This window comes from Zootermopsis nevadensis, unplaced genomic scaffold (assembly GCF_977971745.1).
Source record: "Zootermopsis nevadensis isolate Lab colony 2312 unplaced genomic scaffold, Znev_1.0 Znev_ptg000013l, whole genome shotgun sequence".
Taxonomy (NCBI): domain Eukaryota; kingdom Metazoa; phylum Arthropoda; class Insecta; order Blattodea; family Termopsidae; genus Zootermopsis; species Zootermopsis nevadensis.
The window spans coordinates 10,873,751-10,893,552 of NW_028259145.1; the positions used below are offsets into that span (position 1 = coordinate 10,873,751).

General features: G+C 37.3%; 1 protein-coding gene across 12 annotated transcripts in view; it reads right to left on the minus strand.

Moving 5' to 3' along the window:
• LOC110830769 (uncharacterized) overlaps window positions 1-19,802 on the minus strand; it is a 1,002,197-nt gene that overhangs the window by 190,789 nt on the left and 791,606 nt on the right. For all 12 annotated transcript variants that reach the window (XM_087348624.1, XM_087348625.1, XM_087348627.1 and 9 more), the window contains one exon: window positions 17,319-17,601. In XM_087348624.1, the coding sequence (XP_087204750.1) occupies window positions 17,319-17,601 (283 nt within the window). The remainder of the gene's footprint in view (window positions 1-17,318; window positions 17,602-19,802) is intronic.

A 19,802-nucleotide genomic window follows, 5' to 3' on the forward strand; every position in this document is an offset into this window, starting at 1 on the left:
CTAATTTAATCAATAAATTCCTGTCTTCACCCTATAGAAGGCAACTGCATTGTTTGTCGAAACGTAGAAGTACTGCACCAAATAATATAGCTCAAACCCAAAGTCGTCCTTACACATCATACACCTGCTAATGGATCTTTATAATAATCCTCAATAGGTTATGTAGCTGTTACAACTGAAACTAAAATTATAATCAGATTCTTGGGTTACTTAACTACGTTTCTTAAACTGAATGAGTTATAAGGGTCGGATGGTGGGATGATTGTGAATTAAAACGGATACAAACAGAGACGGCAGTGAGCCAGCGTCCATCAGGAAGGTTTAAGAAGCAACACAAAGAAGTAGTGGTATGATCGCTCACTTCCAGGCTGAGATTTGAACATAGGACCTCCTAAATAATTAACATGAGTTCTAACCAATACATAAATATGGTATGGACAAAATTCAGCATGACCCAAACCAAAACACTGGCGAATAATAGAGCAAGCAATAAATCAAAAAAACTGTGATAATAAAGATGGGGAAACACATGAAATAGTGGAGAGTTAACTGACAAATGGAAATCAGTCCGGTTTGTTGAAAGAGACCGGGATGAAGACAAACGAGTCCAGTAATTCGCTGCATACAAATTTCAAGTAGTTTATAACTACTGTTAGGAGTTGTTTGCTGCTAATGAGAGCCTCTGTATTAATTAAAGAGGATTTTCATATAGGGAGGAAAAGTTACATCGAACTTAGCTTAAATACCTGGCAAAGTACCAATTATTTTACTAAAATCACAATTAAAATCAGCCATACAACGTCTATCCACAGTATCAATCATTTCCATACAATTAGTGATTGAGATTATTTAACAAACCTTTATCAACTATGGAAGTTATATAGCGACGAATAAGATATTTACATATAAAGAATAGGTAGTATATGAAGTCTGGAAATGGAATTAGGCAGACGCATCCTACTTTAAGAGACAATTCAGGTGGAAAGACAAAGATACGAAAATCCTAAGGATGATAGCCTAGATGGTAACCAGACAAAGAATGGACCCGATTACTTCTCGAGCACGAATGTGGAACGCTGTTGCTATAGTAACCTGCTCAGACCCCATCTTCGTTGACCACGTAACAAAAGTGTAAAAGTAAATATACAGAAACTAAGTAAAGAACTCTAAAATCGTACACGAATATTTCCTGTTTATAAGATAGTGGTATTTTGGGATGTTGCATCGTGTAGTCTGATTCACCCCTGAAACGTCGGTTAAATACGTAACAGGTAACAGGACAAAACATCCCAGAAATAGCCAGTTTCATAATATTTTGTTATTCAAACTGAAATTTTGTATAAACAACGCGGTAGCTTCATGTCCTGTCATGTTTTGCTGTAACGCATGCTACCGAGACGTGGGAAACAGTGTTTCACCTTCCCTTATCATCTGCGCATATTATCCATGTTTCAGTTGTCAAACGGTGACAGTCACTGTTCTATGTAAGTTAAACACAGCTGCGCTCCATGTTTGTTTGCCTTTGTCGCTACGAAATGTCTGCGATGCGCAGTATGGTAATTACAGAGACTTAATTTCGAAGGGTACAATCACGGAAAATCGGACAACTGAAACTTTACTGGCAAGACGATCCTTAACTTTGTCTCTCATTAACAAACTTTTAATTAATAACGTACTTAGTTTTATAATACGTAGAACCAATAATTTCAGATTGCTACAAGAACATTGTAAATCAATTCACGAAGCAGAAACGTTCTTGGTAAGCTAGTAGTCGCTCTGCTAGTCACAAATTCCTTGCCATTTAAGACGCTTGGAGGTTCACAGTTGTGTTCACAAAGGCCCGATACTCGACGTATCCATAGCCAGGTGAATCCAGGTCATTCCCCGATTTATTTATGATCAAATTTAATAAGCTCCCACCAACGCTTAAGTCTCCAAAGAAGATCTCTTCCGTTCAGGTTGTCAGACTAAAATGTTACAGGATAAGCACGAATTTCGTATCCTTCCTCATAAATTCTGAATGTTCTAGATGAAGAGTTCAAGTTATAACGATCCTTATCATGCATTTTCTTTCATTCGTTCGTCACTTCTTTTCTCTTGGGTCCACACACGGTCTGCTGTCCTCGGAGGTACTGAGGTTTAAAATAATTTTCTCCGGTTCTTCTAGGTAAGTGGTTAGCAAATTCTAACGCAAGGAATGACATAGCATCGTCATATAAACTAATTACCCGGTAGAAGAACAAAAAGACTCACACAGCTAGTGCCAAAGCTCACCACTGGACACGATTCTGAGTTGGTTCCATTAATTTCAGTAAGACCCATCTTAATTATTCCAATATACGTTAAACATTATCGATTGTCGGAGGTATATTTTATGAACATAGAAAATATACCTCAGAAAATAGACATTATCTAACATAATATTCGTATAATTAATCAGCCATTGTCACAAATTAAAGTAATCCATCTCAATGTTACCATCCCTTCACGTTTCAGTTTTTCCAAGTGCTTCTTTGATAACAGTTTACCCGACAAAATTATGCAAGCATTTCTTGGCTAAACATCCCAACTACTCGCTCCGTCTATCGCAAGCCTTATAGATTTCACTAACTAAATGATATTAAACGATCTGCAACGCAAGCATTTCATCTGTTATTTAACATCCTAAATTTTTCCATTTATTTCGTCCTGTGGATGACTGGACTATCCCTACTTTCAGAACGAGTCACAACATGCTACCATGATTTAGAATTGGACAGTCCTGTGTAGCTTGTGACATCCCTCACGTATACTCAAAGCAGTCTTGGTCTTTAATTGAATTTGCATAGGCAACGTTGGCGAAGCCCGAGAACACGCCTAAAGGAGGATTTCAAAAGGGTGAAAGGGACCCAGAATTTCGATTTCTAAATCTTCCATGTGAAAGTAAACGCAAAATCGTTCGTCGGCGGCTGCTTTGGAGTATATAAATATAAAAGTGCGTTTCACATTAACTTCTCCCCTCAACCGTACGCGTATGACAGAATCCAGCCAGAGAGAAGACTTCCCAACTGGATATAATACTGTCTGCAGCCGTCTAGGACCTGGCTGGTCAAGATAAGACTTCGTCTTTCTATTTCATACAAAGTCCTTATTACAAATAACACCCCTTCCGAACATAACAGCTACGTCAGTCCCTGTATTGGGTCTTCTGATGTAGTACCAACAGAATGAACTCCTATGCCACAGCCAATAACCAAGTTTGAGCTTGGAAACCAATGACAATATCCTCTTGTCGTATAAACCAGTACAGCGCTCCCTAAATATGGTCCATGATTATTCTTAAGTATGGGTACAGTCATCTTTACCCTTTTTACCACAAATTTAATTTAAATAGTATTAAAAATATAAGTCTCAAGAAAAATCAACGCATCTCCATTACAAATATCAATTGGCTGAGGCTGCTTAAGGAAATAAATTGTGTTTATTCCGAAAATTATATGAAACCCGTAAGTACACTTCAAGAGAAAAATGTACAGTCACTGAATGTTAGAGCATGTAATACATAAACATAGTTGTCACTGTGCTGTAAAAGATTAATGATGTTATGAAATTTAATTAAAATTCGGAATTATATTTTCTTTCGTACATAAAGCAAGTAAAATTATGTATTATACTTTACATGATTGAATCTCGTTACATACATACATAATTTGGAAAATTACCACCAAAGGTGGTGGTGAAGTACATTGAGGGCGAGGACGAATATGGTTAATTGAATAAAATTTTTGGATATTATCCATCGTCTAGTAAATATAAAACGTGAAACGACGACGATAGATAATATCCAAAATTTTTATTCAATTGACTCTTCACCATCGTCAAGAAGTTTTAGATTTGATACGAATATGGTTCTCTGAACGTTGGTGTTTTCTCCTTTCAACCACCTGACACTGCTGGTAGCCCGAGAAGAATTCATTGTAGTACTTAGTCGCAGTGGAAGCTTTAGATCATATACCACCAAAATGATACGAAAAATTTAATATAGCCATAATAAATTATTTCTTAAGAAATATTGATTTAATATAAACAGTTTATTACGTCACTTACACAAGTTTCCGCAAATTACAAACGTTTTTTGATCATAATCTGCCTTAGTGAATTTTGTAAGTTTATGCATTTAATTTAGTATCTCAGATCTGTTATAATAATCCCACTTTCAAAAGAAATTAATTTTAAGATAATTCTAGGAATACCTTGAGGCACCTACTTTACTTCAACTGTTTCAATATACACGGGAAGACGGGAAACTCAATATTAAAAGAGTGCGTATTCCAAATTGGAGTATGCCTACAAACATTTTCCAAACGAGATCTTTGCGATTTCGCGCACGTTACAAAGACTGATGTTTATTTAGGATACTGCTGATTCCCACATCATACTGTGACATCTTCATATAATTAAATGTTAAATTCCTATATCTTAAAATCTGCATATTGTCCGATAATCTACTACGATAGACGCCCTCATATTGTTATTACCGATTACAGGAAATTTAAAAAATACGAGGTTGTGGTGGCCACCAATGTCATAAAGTTCATACCAAATTCAGTGAAAATCGATCAGGCAATTTAAAGTTCAAAGGAGTCGCAGACACACAAAGACATTGTGGTGGTTATGTTCATATCTGTTTTACTTTTCTGTTAAATTTTTTAATACCAGGCATCGATAAGGTACACTGAAACCAAAAATACCTACGACACGAGACACAGCTCTTTACCAGATCCACAGCTGAAAATTACAAGCTGATCCGTGCTTCTGTTCAACGCAACATTCATCCACTTAAAATTTACCACAAACAGCGAAGTTTGTTCTAATCAAGTTTGTAGATCAACACAGAAGACACTTAAATATAAGGAAATGATATCAAGCATGCTGGCATTTAAATGGTACAAAAATAATTTAAAATAGCGGAATATATATGCGTTGAGAGGCGAATGTTTACTTACAACTTTAACACAAACACCTAAAAAAGTACCAGTTTTTTCTATACTTCAAAAACAGGGTTCCCTTAGGGAAATAGCAAAGACTGTCAATGAAAATGTCTCCTGGGACATTGCACCGTGTAATCTCGTAGATATCGACCAACGTTTCAGAGGAGCTTACGGCTTACTGGCCTTCTTCCTTTCACCTGAAGACGGACGTAAAAATAAATTCCGAAACGCTGTGGTTTTAATAATATCTAGATGATGGGTAAAACAAAACAAAAATTAATAAATATTTTGAATCAAAGTTTTTGAGATGCTGCGCGCATAGGTAAAGCTGGTGGGGGTATTGTCATAGAAAGATACTACATGAGCAATCGAAATACAAGACTATATCAGAGGGTAGCATCAAGTGAAAATTCTGAACAGAGGAATGATCGGGTAAGAGTGTATATGATAAAGTATTTAAGGTTAAAGAATTGTTAACTGTGCATGACAATCCATCATAAATGATGTACATCACATGCCAAAGAAACTGTGTATCGTACGGCACTGCGTGTATATGAACTGACTCATTAATTTAACAAAATCATAGCTCAAGAATGAATGAATTGGGGTGCGGGCTCCATGTCCTACAAAATTAAAACCTTTTTGCGCTGGGGCACTGAAGTTGACAGCCAGTGCCGAGGTTAAGAATGCGTGGAGCTATTCCTCCGCTCTATATACCTTCATGGCGCGGAAATTAAGTAATGTTAGCCATTACTAATTCGTTACTTCTATATATTTAGTCCGGTTAAATTCACACTGGCCTGTAATCCGTTTACAGTTGACACAGGTCATCAATAATAGCTAAGAAGTAGGGTCTACTGAAAGATAAAGGATTGATTCAAGAAGTACACACAATCAAACCGCATTAACCCAGCAGAACGTCCTTTCTCTGCCCCACTATATATGAAAGCAGGCGGCGAGGTCATAAAATTACAATGCCCTCTCGTCGGACTTCTACCAGTCTTTTCTCACAAAAGGTTTAATCCTGGCAAGAGAATTAAATGATAAGCGCCGCTGTTAAGCCTGGAAGCTATGCAGTAGTTGCTTAACATGTCCAACTTCACACCCTGTGTACGAAAGCCAATAAATATTGTTTTGTTTTGTAATTAAACTTAATATTAGTTGAAGTTTTGATGCAGTAACTTGTCCGGGCAGAGTTCTTCAGCACCTTACCATGGTAATAGCATAACGAACTGAAGACGCTTGCCTATTACCAATTTGCCATCTCCAGTTCACCATTCGTGCGATGAATTCTAATAAGAAGCCCTCAACCATGCGGAACGCATTTATTACATCGAAGCACGTGGTATTAAATTGATCATAAGTTGAATATTTCCTTAAGTGGACTGAACGCTGCGTAAAGTAATATTCAGTATCAATTACGGATTTTTTAATGTCGAAAAAAATGTTTGCAGTATTTTTGACTCATGCGTGGCACTGCAATTAAATACAGATGACGTTATAAAGAAAGAAAGAAAGAAAGAAAGAAAGAAGGCTTGTATGATTATCAGTGGTATAAATCACCGTAGTCTAATTTTGAAATTATAAGCTTATAATCGGGTATCAATTCTGAAAGTTAGTTTTGACTGTATTTGGATTTTGTTCATAAAATGTGTTTTATTTCCACCCTTAAAATTTATTAACACAACATTGACGTGTTTAAATATTTTTCTACGTTATTACAAAGTTGTTTAATTATCAAATAACATAGGAAAGTGTCAGTCACTAACAATACACTTTTTATTGTTTTTGTTATTGTTAGCGTGTGTGATGGTCAGTTGAAGGATTTAGGGCATCAACAGCTACGCATATTCAGAAACACCCTGTACTGTATTCAGTTAGTGACAAGGATTGACAGTCTATGACATTAATTAGATGCATTCCCCTCGTAAAGTGTAATAGAATTACTTGACTGGAATATAAACGTTATGTCCACAATGGGATTCGAACCTAGTTGTAGTAGCACATGTCTTGAATAACAGAAATCGGTTAGAGGGGACCCGTTCATCAGTATGCAGTGAACGACCCGCAGAAGGGGTAGGGCAGAGTAGGTGACACGAAACGACGAGGTTGTAGTTTCGGAAGCAAATGCTCCACGTTGCATCGGGTTTTATCTTCTGCAGAGACTGCACTCCCAAAGATCGAAATTCAACCACGCATACTACAGGCCACACAGCAGAAGTAATCCAGTGGATTACCGAAGACAGAGTTCTGTCAAGTTCGATGAGATACGCAGAAAATACAGCTCGTACAGAATATTTAAACTTGCCTGTAGTTAGGATTACCAAATAAGGGCCTTTTGTTCAGTCAGAGTAGATTGGTTTCCACATCACTACTCTGGCATATAGAACAGGGGTGTACAATCTCAAAGTGAACCATGCTTCAAATTATATGAGTAGTAAAACACAAAATCATTATTAGGTGCAACTGAGATAGTTTTTAGAGTTCTATGTAAAATAACACCCAGAAACAGCCACTTTTTAAATTATACAAAATTGTGAATAACCTGCTAGCTCCATGGGGCATAGTCCTCCTGAAAGTCAGTTAGATGGTCAAGATATTCTCTTATGATGTTTCGTTATCCTGTTCACATGGGGTCACCGGTACATTTTATCTGAAACTAGATGGATAAGATTGTTAAACAAAATTTTAATATTATACTGCAGTCTCGAATGTCCCTTCGTGTTTCTAAAATAAATGGTATTATTGACATGTCAACATTTCTCGTCTCCCCGATATTAAAACTATTTAGAAAGAACAGTGACGAAGTATGGGCATGGTATTTTATACACTTACAGTTGATTTAATGACATGCTCAGCAGCTGAGACTATACAGCGTCAAATGATGATAATTAATGAAAGGAAAAGATGTTGAAGGAAGCGGTTGTGGCCTAAGTTAAGGTACTATACCGACTTGATGCATTGAAAAAAACCACAAAAAATAATCAGTCAAGTTAGCCAGTCTCAGAGCCAAGATTTGAACACAGAAACTTCCGAATACAACGCTGCAGAGTCAATTGGCCATGGCGTGAGTTGTATATCTAATATATCTTTATCTCTGATGCCAGAAGAGATAATAATAATAATAATAATAATCCGTGGCGTAAGAGCCCTCTGAGAGCCAAAGCCGACTAGCTGACTGCTGGCCTCACGTTCACATGCCTAAGCAGAGGTGAACGATCATCCAACCAGATATCGGGTGACGTGTGGTCAGCACGACGAACCCCCAGCCATTGCTAGTTTCCATGACCGGATTACGCTACCCATTGTAGCTCCCCAATTTCCTCACGATGCTGGGTTGGCACCGGTCCCATACACCGGTCGAAAATCTCATGAGAAATTTCTCTCCCCGAGACTCGAACCAGCGCGCATTCCGTATCACCGGTCCGAAGCAAGATGCCTCAGATGGCGCGGGACTCTTAGAAGAGTTATATATATTAAAATAATAACGAAACAAAATAATTACATTGGTAAGAGAAATCCTGGAAAAAATAAGAAGAACAAATAAAACATTACAGTGAAGACAAAAACACTGAAATGTAAGAGTGAGGCCGAGACATTAAAAAAAAAGGGATCTAAAACTGTAAGCAGCACGACCTTTACTGGACAATAAGACCAGATCAACGTAATGTAGACATCAGATAAAAATTAGATGCTCCAAATACCACCTGAAAATTTTAAGAGTATCAAAGGAACAGAAAACACCGCATTAATACAACAAAGACAAATAGATACCAAAGCGCTCACTGGAGTATAAATCATTGCAATAAAGAGATCCTAATCGCCAGGAAGAAGCTGGAGAGACCAAATACACTTCAAAGTTTCAGGAACACGCAATTAAGTCTAATCCTGAAGAAGTCTGTCTTCTGGGTTGTTGCGCCGTGTGGTCTGGTAAAAGTTTACCAACGTTTCAGAGGTCTTTGCTGCCTCCATCATCAGGGTGATCAGTCTCACCGACGTAAACTTCTACCAGACTACACGGCGCAAAAACCCAGACGACAGTCATCTTCAGACTCACCGCAATGAAAATCTCAAATCCTACTAAGTCTAATCCTGAAAAGTGCACGATATTTAGGCCTGAATGTAAAATGTAGTATAAATACAAGGATACATCCCCTTGAGTTTGGGCAAACTACAGACTATAGAGAATATCAATAAAGCCAATGAATTTACATAATTATAATTCAGGCTGCTGTACTATAGATACAAAGCAGTGCAATGGAAAAATGTGGGACTTCAACTACGCATGATTCACTTCATTGTAGGTTAGTTTACTTATGCACACACATCTACATACACTACTGAGGTCATCTGCCCTTGATACTTGTGGCTCCTACAAATAATAACCGTTCTATTTTCTCTTGAGTAAAGACGGCCGAAGGAGACGATCTGCTTTGTTTTGTATAATACAGAAGTTGAGTATTTGCATGTGTATTTGCGCTCTATGAATAAATTAATAAACATATACATAGGACGGTTTGTCTGTCTGTCCGTTAGCGTGCATGTTTCATCTCCGAAATTATTGAACAGATTTCGATTTATAATTTATAGCTATTTCAATGCGAAGTTCCAGAATAAATGTTCGTTAGCATGTTCATAAACGTCCGCCACGGTCTATATCTCGATCCAGAAGAATCCAATTGACACACTTAAATAATATTTCCCTATGATCCATTTCAATATTACCCTCCCATTGGTCTCTTTCCGTCAAGCTTTAATAAATTATTTTGTAAATACACAAAATCTTTTTTTTAAATGTCCATGGTTTGAACATTTTTATAATCCCCATAAATCTAACGATATCACAGCACTAAAACGACATTAGATAAAACTCAATATTGTTTCGAATCGTTAGTAAAAACAAAACAAAACAGAACGTCGAAAGCAACCTTTATATTCTTGTGCCAAATTATTCCGCCATGACAAGATCAGCCAATACAATTATTCAAATAAAATCTTTAATGTTTATTAAAAAATCTTCCTTCAATATTTAAACGTTTTCATAAACCTCGTATTTTTCATGGCTTAGAGGATCGCGAAGTGTTAATTCGGCCCTGTTTATGGTTAAAAATATGCATGCCTCAGACAAAATCGATCGGCTGTGTAAGTTTATAAACCACGCGGTCTACGTGGCGGGTTAGTAATATGCTAAGGATATTAAGATATAAAATTACAGTGTATATGTTATGGCAAAGTGCACGTATAATATAAGAACTAATTTGAATTCCATTTTTGCATTATCTCCTGTCATTATTAAAAATAACAAGATTATTCACTTGACAAACCAGTGTTTATATGAATATTTCCCGTAATCTTTGTGCATAGAACACAACTCTTAAGTATTGTCGTGTATTTCATAAACACCGTGTATATCTTTAAACAATTAATCAAAACCGTGATCCCGATTACACGAGACATAACTGAACGAATGTAAACTCAGTTCTAAAGGGTTTTGATAGTAAAATAGTACAATTAACATTACCTACCGCGTTTCCGAATTTCGTCCAACGTCTAGGAATCCGAAAAGATTACAACGTTTCGGAAACTGAACCTGTTTCCATCCTATGGCGTACTACTTCAAGCTTCTACATGTAATATTTCATTTGTTTAGTATGTAATTATGAAAGCACATCTTGAACTCACTGTAAAATGCAGCTATGTGACGTTACTGAATATCGATAAAGGAAATCATGAGTCACAGAGGACGGAACATGTGGTCCGAGGGACTGGAAAATGCTTGGTGCGAAAAGAAACCGAAAGCATGTTGTTCATATATGGGTTGTTCGTTTTACATCACTTAGCGTGACATCTGGATGACCTATGTATACAGTATTCAGTAGCAGCATGGGATCCATACTGCTTGCAACTCATGGATATGTAAAGGCGATCGTAAAGACAGGCAACCCAAGTGCGATAAAACCAACGATAAACCCTCTTCTTTTCAGTGTACCGCCATCAGACACTTCATGGAGCAAACTGAACGCGTTGTGACACAATTCTTACTGCTGTTCTGTGTTAAGAAAGACCAAACACAGCTGTCGATTAGCTGTCAGATTGTTTATCGACGATGTTTCAAATAAAGAGGTTATACAACGTCGAATGATGAGGCAAAACTCGATCATCGCCCTCATGATAAAGACAGTCAGTACCTCTGAAACCTCTAGTAATTTCGAAAACTTCGAATTCGGAGAGTGGACACTCTTTGTTACCTCTGACGATCAATCAACTAATTCATAGAGGACTAGTGATTATTTCAAAAAATGTCTCTGCACAGAATTGAATATAAGCAGTTGTAATTTTTTTTACACTTGGCTCTTTTTTTGCACATTTTCAACAATTACAGAAAAAGTATCATAACAAGGCAATTTTTCTTGTCATCAAAAAATTCGTTTTCAAGAACTTTAAATAATACATAATACATACAGGAAGTAAATAAACAAAATAATACTGAACGAGTAGACAAAAATAGGGAAGTTACAAGAAGCTAAAGTTAATAAACAGAGAACGAAAGACAGAAACAAATGAAAAGGAAACAAAGAAGCCAAGACATCTCCCCAAATGTGAAGTAACGTACAGACATGTAACAATAAATCCACCAGTTCGCAGTGACATCTAACTTCCAGGGAACTTCCCACTCTGAGATCAGGGCGCCATTTCTTAGCTTAGCAAGAATTAATTGGAACGGTGAAACCAGAACGAAATGTAATCCCTCAGGCGAGCACTTCTGACTGATGTGGGGGGGCTCTTCAGACACGATTACAATCCTACGATCGATGAGTCTACGTCGAAGACAAAAGATCACTAGGTCTCCAGGTGGAATGGACGAAATGTCACCTAGCGTCTTCATTTATAACAGCACAGGCGTTATGGAACAGGATATTAATGATAAATGGTCTGTCTGGTCTAATGCGAAGACACGAGAGTATGAACAGGAAATCTCGGGCTACTTTAATGTTCTCAGAATTCTCATGGATATAAATATAAAAGTTAAGGAAAACACTGTTAGGATAGCTGGCTTTCTTACCAATATTCGAACCGAATACCTCTAATAGCAGTAGCGTTAAAACACAAGATGGGATATTATTATTTTTGCCACTACGCCCATACTCTGAGGCCCACAAACCAACGTCCAGCGTGTAACGGGCCTCTTGTTTGTCACAGAGTGAAATTGGCCACTCCCTTTCGTGTACTTGACAATGCCAAAAAGGGCAGAACATTCATGTTAGCCCGGCTAACACTCTTAAAAACGAAAAATAAAGTGTTCTGTCTTACTTTCGTGACTCATTGGTACACCATACACTTAAACAGCAGAACCGACCAGATCCAGCCAGCACCTGGCTGCAAGCGTAAGCCAGAACTAGCTAGCTAACAAGACCACAAAAGAACTTCACCATCAACACCCCCTTCAATTTCCGCGTGGCTGTAAGTAAGTCAAAAATACAGCGTTGCTAGCTTTGCTACGGTGCCAGTTGTGAGCTGTTTTTACTCGCTCGTGGCTTGTGTTGCAACGTTGTACGATACCGCTGTGACCTTGAAGCGTGCAATTTGGCGACGGATACTTTAAATGTAAATGAGGGGAGATTCGTAGTGTTACTACCCGTCATTATTTCCAGTGCTGCCAACGTCACTTTACAGGTAAACTAAAATTTATTTTGCTTTAGGAATTCCCCGTTTAATTTTTAAATAAGTAAATGTTTCCTCCCTGATTCTTTTAAATTAACCTTACGTAGCCATCCCCCGATCTCACAAGACGGCAACCAATTTCGTAGTCATTAATTACCTAACAATACACAGAACTATAATAACAACGTAGTTATTTCAGTTCTCTTTACTTTAGGTAGATACTCTTCAACTCTTCATACATCTTCCTCCAGTCTGATTTCCCTTGACGCCATATACATCTTATGTTAAGTCAGGATTCTTGACTGTGAAACAAAATTTATTTCCTTTTTGATTATATCCTATCGTTTTCAAAACACAAGTTTGTTTCTCTGCCAATTCTGCAAAGCAAAACTTTCACAGTCCTGGAATACAAGACGTGTTGTCGCATTAAATAAAAGAACAGCGTTAAAGCAGGCGTTGCGGGGACGAGAGGGCGGTGTGTCGTTTAAAAATGTGCACGGTGTGACAGCATTCCTACCACAAAGAGTTGTTTACATCACCGGGATGACAAGTGCACGAGGCAGACTGCGTCCCACGGGGCGATAAAGCAAAAACGCAGGCAGCTGAAATAGGACGTCCGAATGTATGCATGGCTTCCTAGCGCCTGTTTAGACATGCGATACAGTGCAAAAATATTCAGCACGGTGCAACAGAACGTAGGAGCACAGACAAGATACAGAGTAATTTATACATGCCTTTCGTCTGCACACAGGCGGATGAGAAACTACATTAGCCAACGGATAAAACAGACAAAAACTTGAATGTCTTATAATGTACAATAAATCTAAAAGGAAAGGGGAAGATACTTCTTTATCTATTTAAATTGAGAGCGAAAGTAAAATTATTATAAGAAAATTTTATTTATATTCAAAAGTGATCACTTTCAATTGGAACACTGCGAATGTGTATATAACGAAATTATTGTTAAGTAACCGTATACATACAAAAAAAATTGTTATATTTTTTGCACTATGCACTCATTTAAGCTACATATCTTTACGTTTATTTTGCTGGGCGATATGTTACGGATATACGTAGCCATCTTCAGGTCAGTGTTTATTATCGCAATCATGATGAATATCAAAGAATGTATAAGACTGAATTTAACCAACAAATATAAATATAAATATATGAAAAACACACTCATTATCGTTATGTTATTCGGTTAACAGTTATTGTAACTGAATTTAGTTAACAAGTTGGATACAAAAGTTGGCATTACGATAATGACTGTACTAAGCCTATCTTAGTTATCATAAAATAAGGTATTTTTCTTAAATAAATATCAGAATGAAAAAATTCAAGACACACACACATTATCGCCCAGTCATTTTGGCGGTACATATAATATACATAAGGCATAGTATCGTTAAATAAATCAAGAAACAAAGAAGAGAAATTTCAAAAGTTGTTGATATTAGTGAAACAGGAACCATCTGAATATGAATCTTGCATGCTAACCACGAGTCCATGCGGTGGCTCTTATAAATGTCCAATCAGCGACAGGACCAGACGGGAACAGAGCGAAGTCCCGAACATCGTTATAATGTACAACCTCAATGCACAGCGTCCAACATAATTACCTAAACTGAAGCGACTAAACAAGTTTGAAACACAAATATCCCGACTGGTAACGAGGTTTAAATACGTGGCCGTGCAGATTTCACATGCGTTTGTATTTCTGCGGAGTTCGCTTTGTCCTTCCATACATACACAAAAATTCGAAAAGAACTGAGAGGGTTTTAGTGAAATTTGGTACGCAGGTTGTGCCACTGCAGGCCAATTCTAACACGTACGTTTTATGGAGATGGCTGTCTTCCGAGATGAAACATTTCAGTCCATAGCAAACTTCATATTCGTCGCTGTAAAAATGTCAAATTTCACGTCCTATTTTTGATTACCTACAATCAGTAATACCAACGCTAGAAGTCACGAGGCTGGAGGATTCTTTGTCTCTCCCCCCAAGCGACCTACATGGCGTGTAGCGGGACAGCTATACTTTACTAACGTCGAATGATGTGGGTTTCGGTAACAAATTGAAAGATACGATCGTTTTACATTTTAATGCAATGTCCCAGATTCTCCTGCAGAGACTAAGGAAAATCCAAAAAGCTCATTAACGAAACCCGAAGCTTAATGGACAGAAATTTAGAGAATCCTAGCACTCACAGTACGTCGTGTGTGTTAAATAAGCAGTAATTAAAACTGTGGGAAAATACGACTTAATTAGACTATGGGCGGAGAAACTGGAGAGGAAAATGACCATGACAATGTCACGTTCGAATGCGTGGACACATATTCGTTAGGATCGGAAAATAATTAGCTAATGAACCAGCCTAAGAAGAATTATTTACTTCCATCAACATAAAATTTCTCGGTATAATAATGGATACTTGATTGTTTTTGACATTACGTATTCACAGATTCGTTTCAACAACCAAAAAACACAAGTCCAATACGTAAACAGACTTTATCATTAATAAACATTACGTTACAATCCTGAACGTCTGGCTGGCTATAAAATATTTATAACCAGTGCCGCTGCCGACAAGAATTGAGACAGATGGATGCAACCAGAGACACAACACTGTGATTATAAACAGATTACTGCATGCAGTGAACCGAGGGAAATTATACCAGACATGTTATCGCCATCAACAACCAGAATGACGAAAACAACGCATCACTAAAGTATTAAGTTTCATTTCAGATTGTTAAAACTGATTGGAGGATATCAAACTACGGTATAAATTATTTTAAAAGCCTCGCTAATAAGTCATGAATTTAAATGACGCAATATAAAGTTGATCGTCCTCTAGGGTAAAACAGAAGACATCCAAGTGTAATTAACACTGTACATGTGACAAGAAGGACAGGCTGTAATGCTTTCAATCGAGCCTTGTACTGTATATGGAGCATTTGTGTGTGGTATTACTAGTGAAAGTAATAATTTAGGGTAACCATTTGTACCATTCCTCACAACAAAAATTACTGAAGAATGTCTGTGTTGAGAAACCTGGTATGGAAAGAATGAAATATTTCATTGCCTATGTAAACTAAATTCGATAGTTACCCGACAGGCAATTGATCATTGGTTTCACAATGAACATAGCCTATTTATCATACAATTTTTACATTTTAGAAAAAGATCTTGGCGAAGCGTTCAATAGGATCACGTTTTAATTGCAGATGAGGAATTAAATATTTGTATGGTACTATCATGGTTAAAATCAACACCCGCAAGAGCACAATGTCTGTATTCTTCTACTGCAGTCTTCTCACAACACGAACTTTTGCCATGATCTTTCACAACAACTCCCATTTCTGTCCATCTGTCCGAACTATCTGTTTTCCAGAACTGTATTTTATTGTGTCCAGATATTAACCGTATTCTAGCCATACAGTTCCAAAATATGTACACATCCTGATAAACTATCGACTTCAAAACTCCAACAAGTACGACTAAAGTAGTCTCTGAAGATTTTCCAAAGCCGTCATGAAAAGCACCACAAGGTAAAAACTTAATTATCATCTCCAGCAAAAGAAATATAAAAATTCCGTTTAAGAAGAAAATAATGTTCTCACCGCTACTGAGAATATAGAGAATTTATAGACTGGAACGCGGAAAGATTTGACTACGGACAACAGGTATCAAAAACGACAAATTTGAAAAGAAACTGAAATCATCTTCAGTCTCTGAGGAAGAGTTCTGTAAACATGAGAGCGAAGTGTGGATTCTGTCAAATTAAGTACAGTATTTATAAAAAAATGTGTCGAGGCAATGGGCATGAAAATATGTTTTTTGCGAAATACAATCCTTTTTAGAAATTAAGCAGGGTACATGGTAAGCTAAATTTGTAACGCTACAAAACTTTTCAGATAAATTATTTAAATATATTATAAAACGGATAACACATATAATATAATTGCCCCATTCATCCTGTGACGTTTCCTTCCCTGTCACTCTGTACCTTACCTACTTTCCTTTGTGCCAACCTGTTCCCAAACTTCATTATTTTCCCGTCAGAGTGTGCCCTGGTCTTCTGTTGTTTTCTTAAGTAATACGGGGACCAGAGAGCGTCAGTCTCTGGCCGGTGGTTGCGCGGTTCACGTCGCTACCATTTATTTCGGACGAAACTGGAGTTTTCTTTCTGGATTAGAAACTGGGGGCAGAGAACCAGGAAACGTCCTCGGCGCTGCACAGTGATCCATCCTTTGTTACTTGTCTGTATTTACCCATATGTATGTAAACTTTTGTTCAATTCATAGTTTGTGAATAAACATATTCTTATAAAGGTTTGCGGGTTGGCCTGCGTATGTAGCAAACCTTTGTTATAACTCCATTATCCCAACATAATTGCAGGTAACTAAGCGATGCAATAATCAACTTTAAACAGCCTTGCTCAAGATTATGACCGGGGCAATTTTACTTGCATGAGTCTTGTACCTCAAAAATCAAGCGGGACCACTGCATACGCCCGCAATAATTACAAGACGATATAAAATAGGAGCCTACGGGATAAATCTTGAAAACGTTTTGGCCCAGTTCATCAGATTAAATACTGCGAATTAAATACGTTCATTAAGGAAACCAAGCGAAACTCATACAATCATGTTGCGAACGAGATATTGACTTATGCGACTTACCGGTGTTGTGGAGTGAGCTAGTGCCGAGCAGGACGTCGATGCTACCCTCGGTGAGCATTTCGCTGTCCTGGTAACTGATGCTGAGAGTGGCATCCTCCTGCTGGAGGCGAGCCAGCACGGAGGCCAGGCCACTCTTGTCGTCCAAGTCATCCGTGTCTCGCAGTTGAAGCGTCACACTGCCCTCCGCGCCACCCGTCGTGCTGTACATGAACACGGCGTGGGGGCTCGGTGATGCGTAACTCGTTTGAAGTGGTAGCCGCACTCCTGGCACCTCGTGCATCCCCTGCAACAATTTCCACGTAGTCAGGAGACGTTTGGGGTCACACTTTATTGGATGCATCGGATAGTTTCTTTTCCTTGACAACATTCCCGACAACTGCAGCGAATATAAAATACAAATGTATTACTTTACTTACTTCAACAGTAGCTATAAAAATCCGAAACCTCAGCTATCTTCCGGCCACGTATAATTACGACATATGTTAGTTTTGTATGAGTTGCACATCAAAACTAAAGAGGTAATGTTCAAAATTTGAGGATCTCACGAATGTGAGAACGGCATTCATGGTCGTTTGGGTTGTAACACTGTGTGGAATCGCAGGTAGGAGCTATTGTGAAGGAAGCAAATACTGCCTACACCTTTAAGACTGACCGCTAGTATGTTCATCAGAATTGTTAAAGAAACTTCCTGGAACACACGGCAAAGAAACACAGAAGACAGATCGACAGACAATGTTTGTACATAAAGTGCGAATAAATAATATAATTTTCTGGCCAATGAAGTAGGAGATATTATCTGTATAAATATATTTCAAAATCTTGGACTCAGAACGAATTTCTGGATTTTGTGGTCAATGATATTGATATACAGATCACATCGGAAATTGAGTTATTATGACTGCCCGATTTCTCAAGTCTTGTATCCGTAATTCGACCTTAAACCAGCCGAATTAGGTGGGAACTTACAGGAGTCCAAAAACTTCCTACGATATTTAAGAAGGAAAAATAATGTCATCTGTGTTCTAATCCAATAATGGTAGAAGGGAACTGAAATAAATATAATAATGCACGTAGGCTGTTGGCGTGCAAGAGAAAATAATCCCAAGGAGAAATATGAAACCCAGAAAAATATAAATTATTGGGTAAATAAATAAATGCATACATAGGTGAACAGATAACTCTACCGACAATAAGGAAACGATAGAATCCCAGATAAAGACAATTTTGAAATGAAACACTATGAATTGAGAATTAAGTCTGAAAAGAAAATTTTCTATCTTGAAAATGTGAGATTTAGTATGGGCTTTCATATCAATAGGAGTTCCATATGATATGTGGTACGATGAATAGACTGAGTCTATAGGCTTTGAGAACTCTTGATGTTATTTATTTCTAGGTTATTGAGCTGTACAGAACGAAATGAAAATGTTATGAACGCCGAATGAAGTTTGAGGATGATCAGAAATGGTGATATGGGTTTATGTGATGATAAACGGTTGTGGAGTATTTTAAATTGCTATTCGGTTATTTACCTAGAAGATTAGTAAATATAAATTAGGGCAGCATATTTTCGACAAATATTAGAACTAAGTATCTCTTAATTACAAGTCAGACGAATTACCATGTGTTAATTTGTTCTGTAAATATATTTTCGTACCATACTTTATGGAACTTTTTTTAAAAAGTTAGGTCAACGGAAAAATGTGCTTATCTATAAAGAGCGCGTTTGTATTTAAATTAACTTGATACACACATTACATCATTTTGAAATATTTTAATATTATTCCTTTGTTAAACTTACTTTATGACTAAAGTTCGTGTTAACGTTTCCGGAATTCATTAAGCAAATATGAAGTAACGAGAACAATGTAAATACAATTTTAAACCGTTTTTGTAATGTCAACGAAACCGTCGTTTCGCAAGAAAATTTAATTATTTACTAAGCATTTAATAATTACGTTCCTCCTACAAACGCATCAATTCTTAACGAGCAAAAACTGTATTAAACAAACGAGATTCCATTCTACAAATAAGCAGACCTACTCTCATTTACTTTTGAGCAATACATGCTGGTTTAAGAAATCTCGGTCTCTGCAAATATGATGCTGGCCCAAAGCGGGGTGTCGGGTTCCCTGATAAATGTCGACCATTTGAATCAATACGGGGTTGCAAAATTTACCCCTTCCTCTATCCATTCGTACTTATCCGTCAGAATGATTCGATTATACACACAAATTAGACCAATCACTGAACTCATTTGCTAACTGGATGCCAACCAAGTGCAAAGTTCACATTCTGATGGAAGCATTTAAAGCTGCGGAGAGTAACGCTTTCTCTTATAAAGCTATTAGCTGCTTCAGTCTTTCATAGCCTTATAAAAAAAAAAGCCGACATCGGAATACCAGACTTAATTAATTTTCCTTCACCATTTTATAATAATTCTACGTGTTCTATAATTTCATTGGGTGAAAAATAATTTCCATT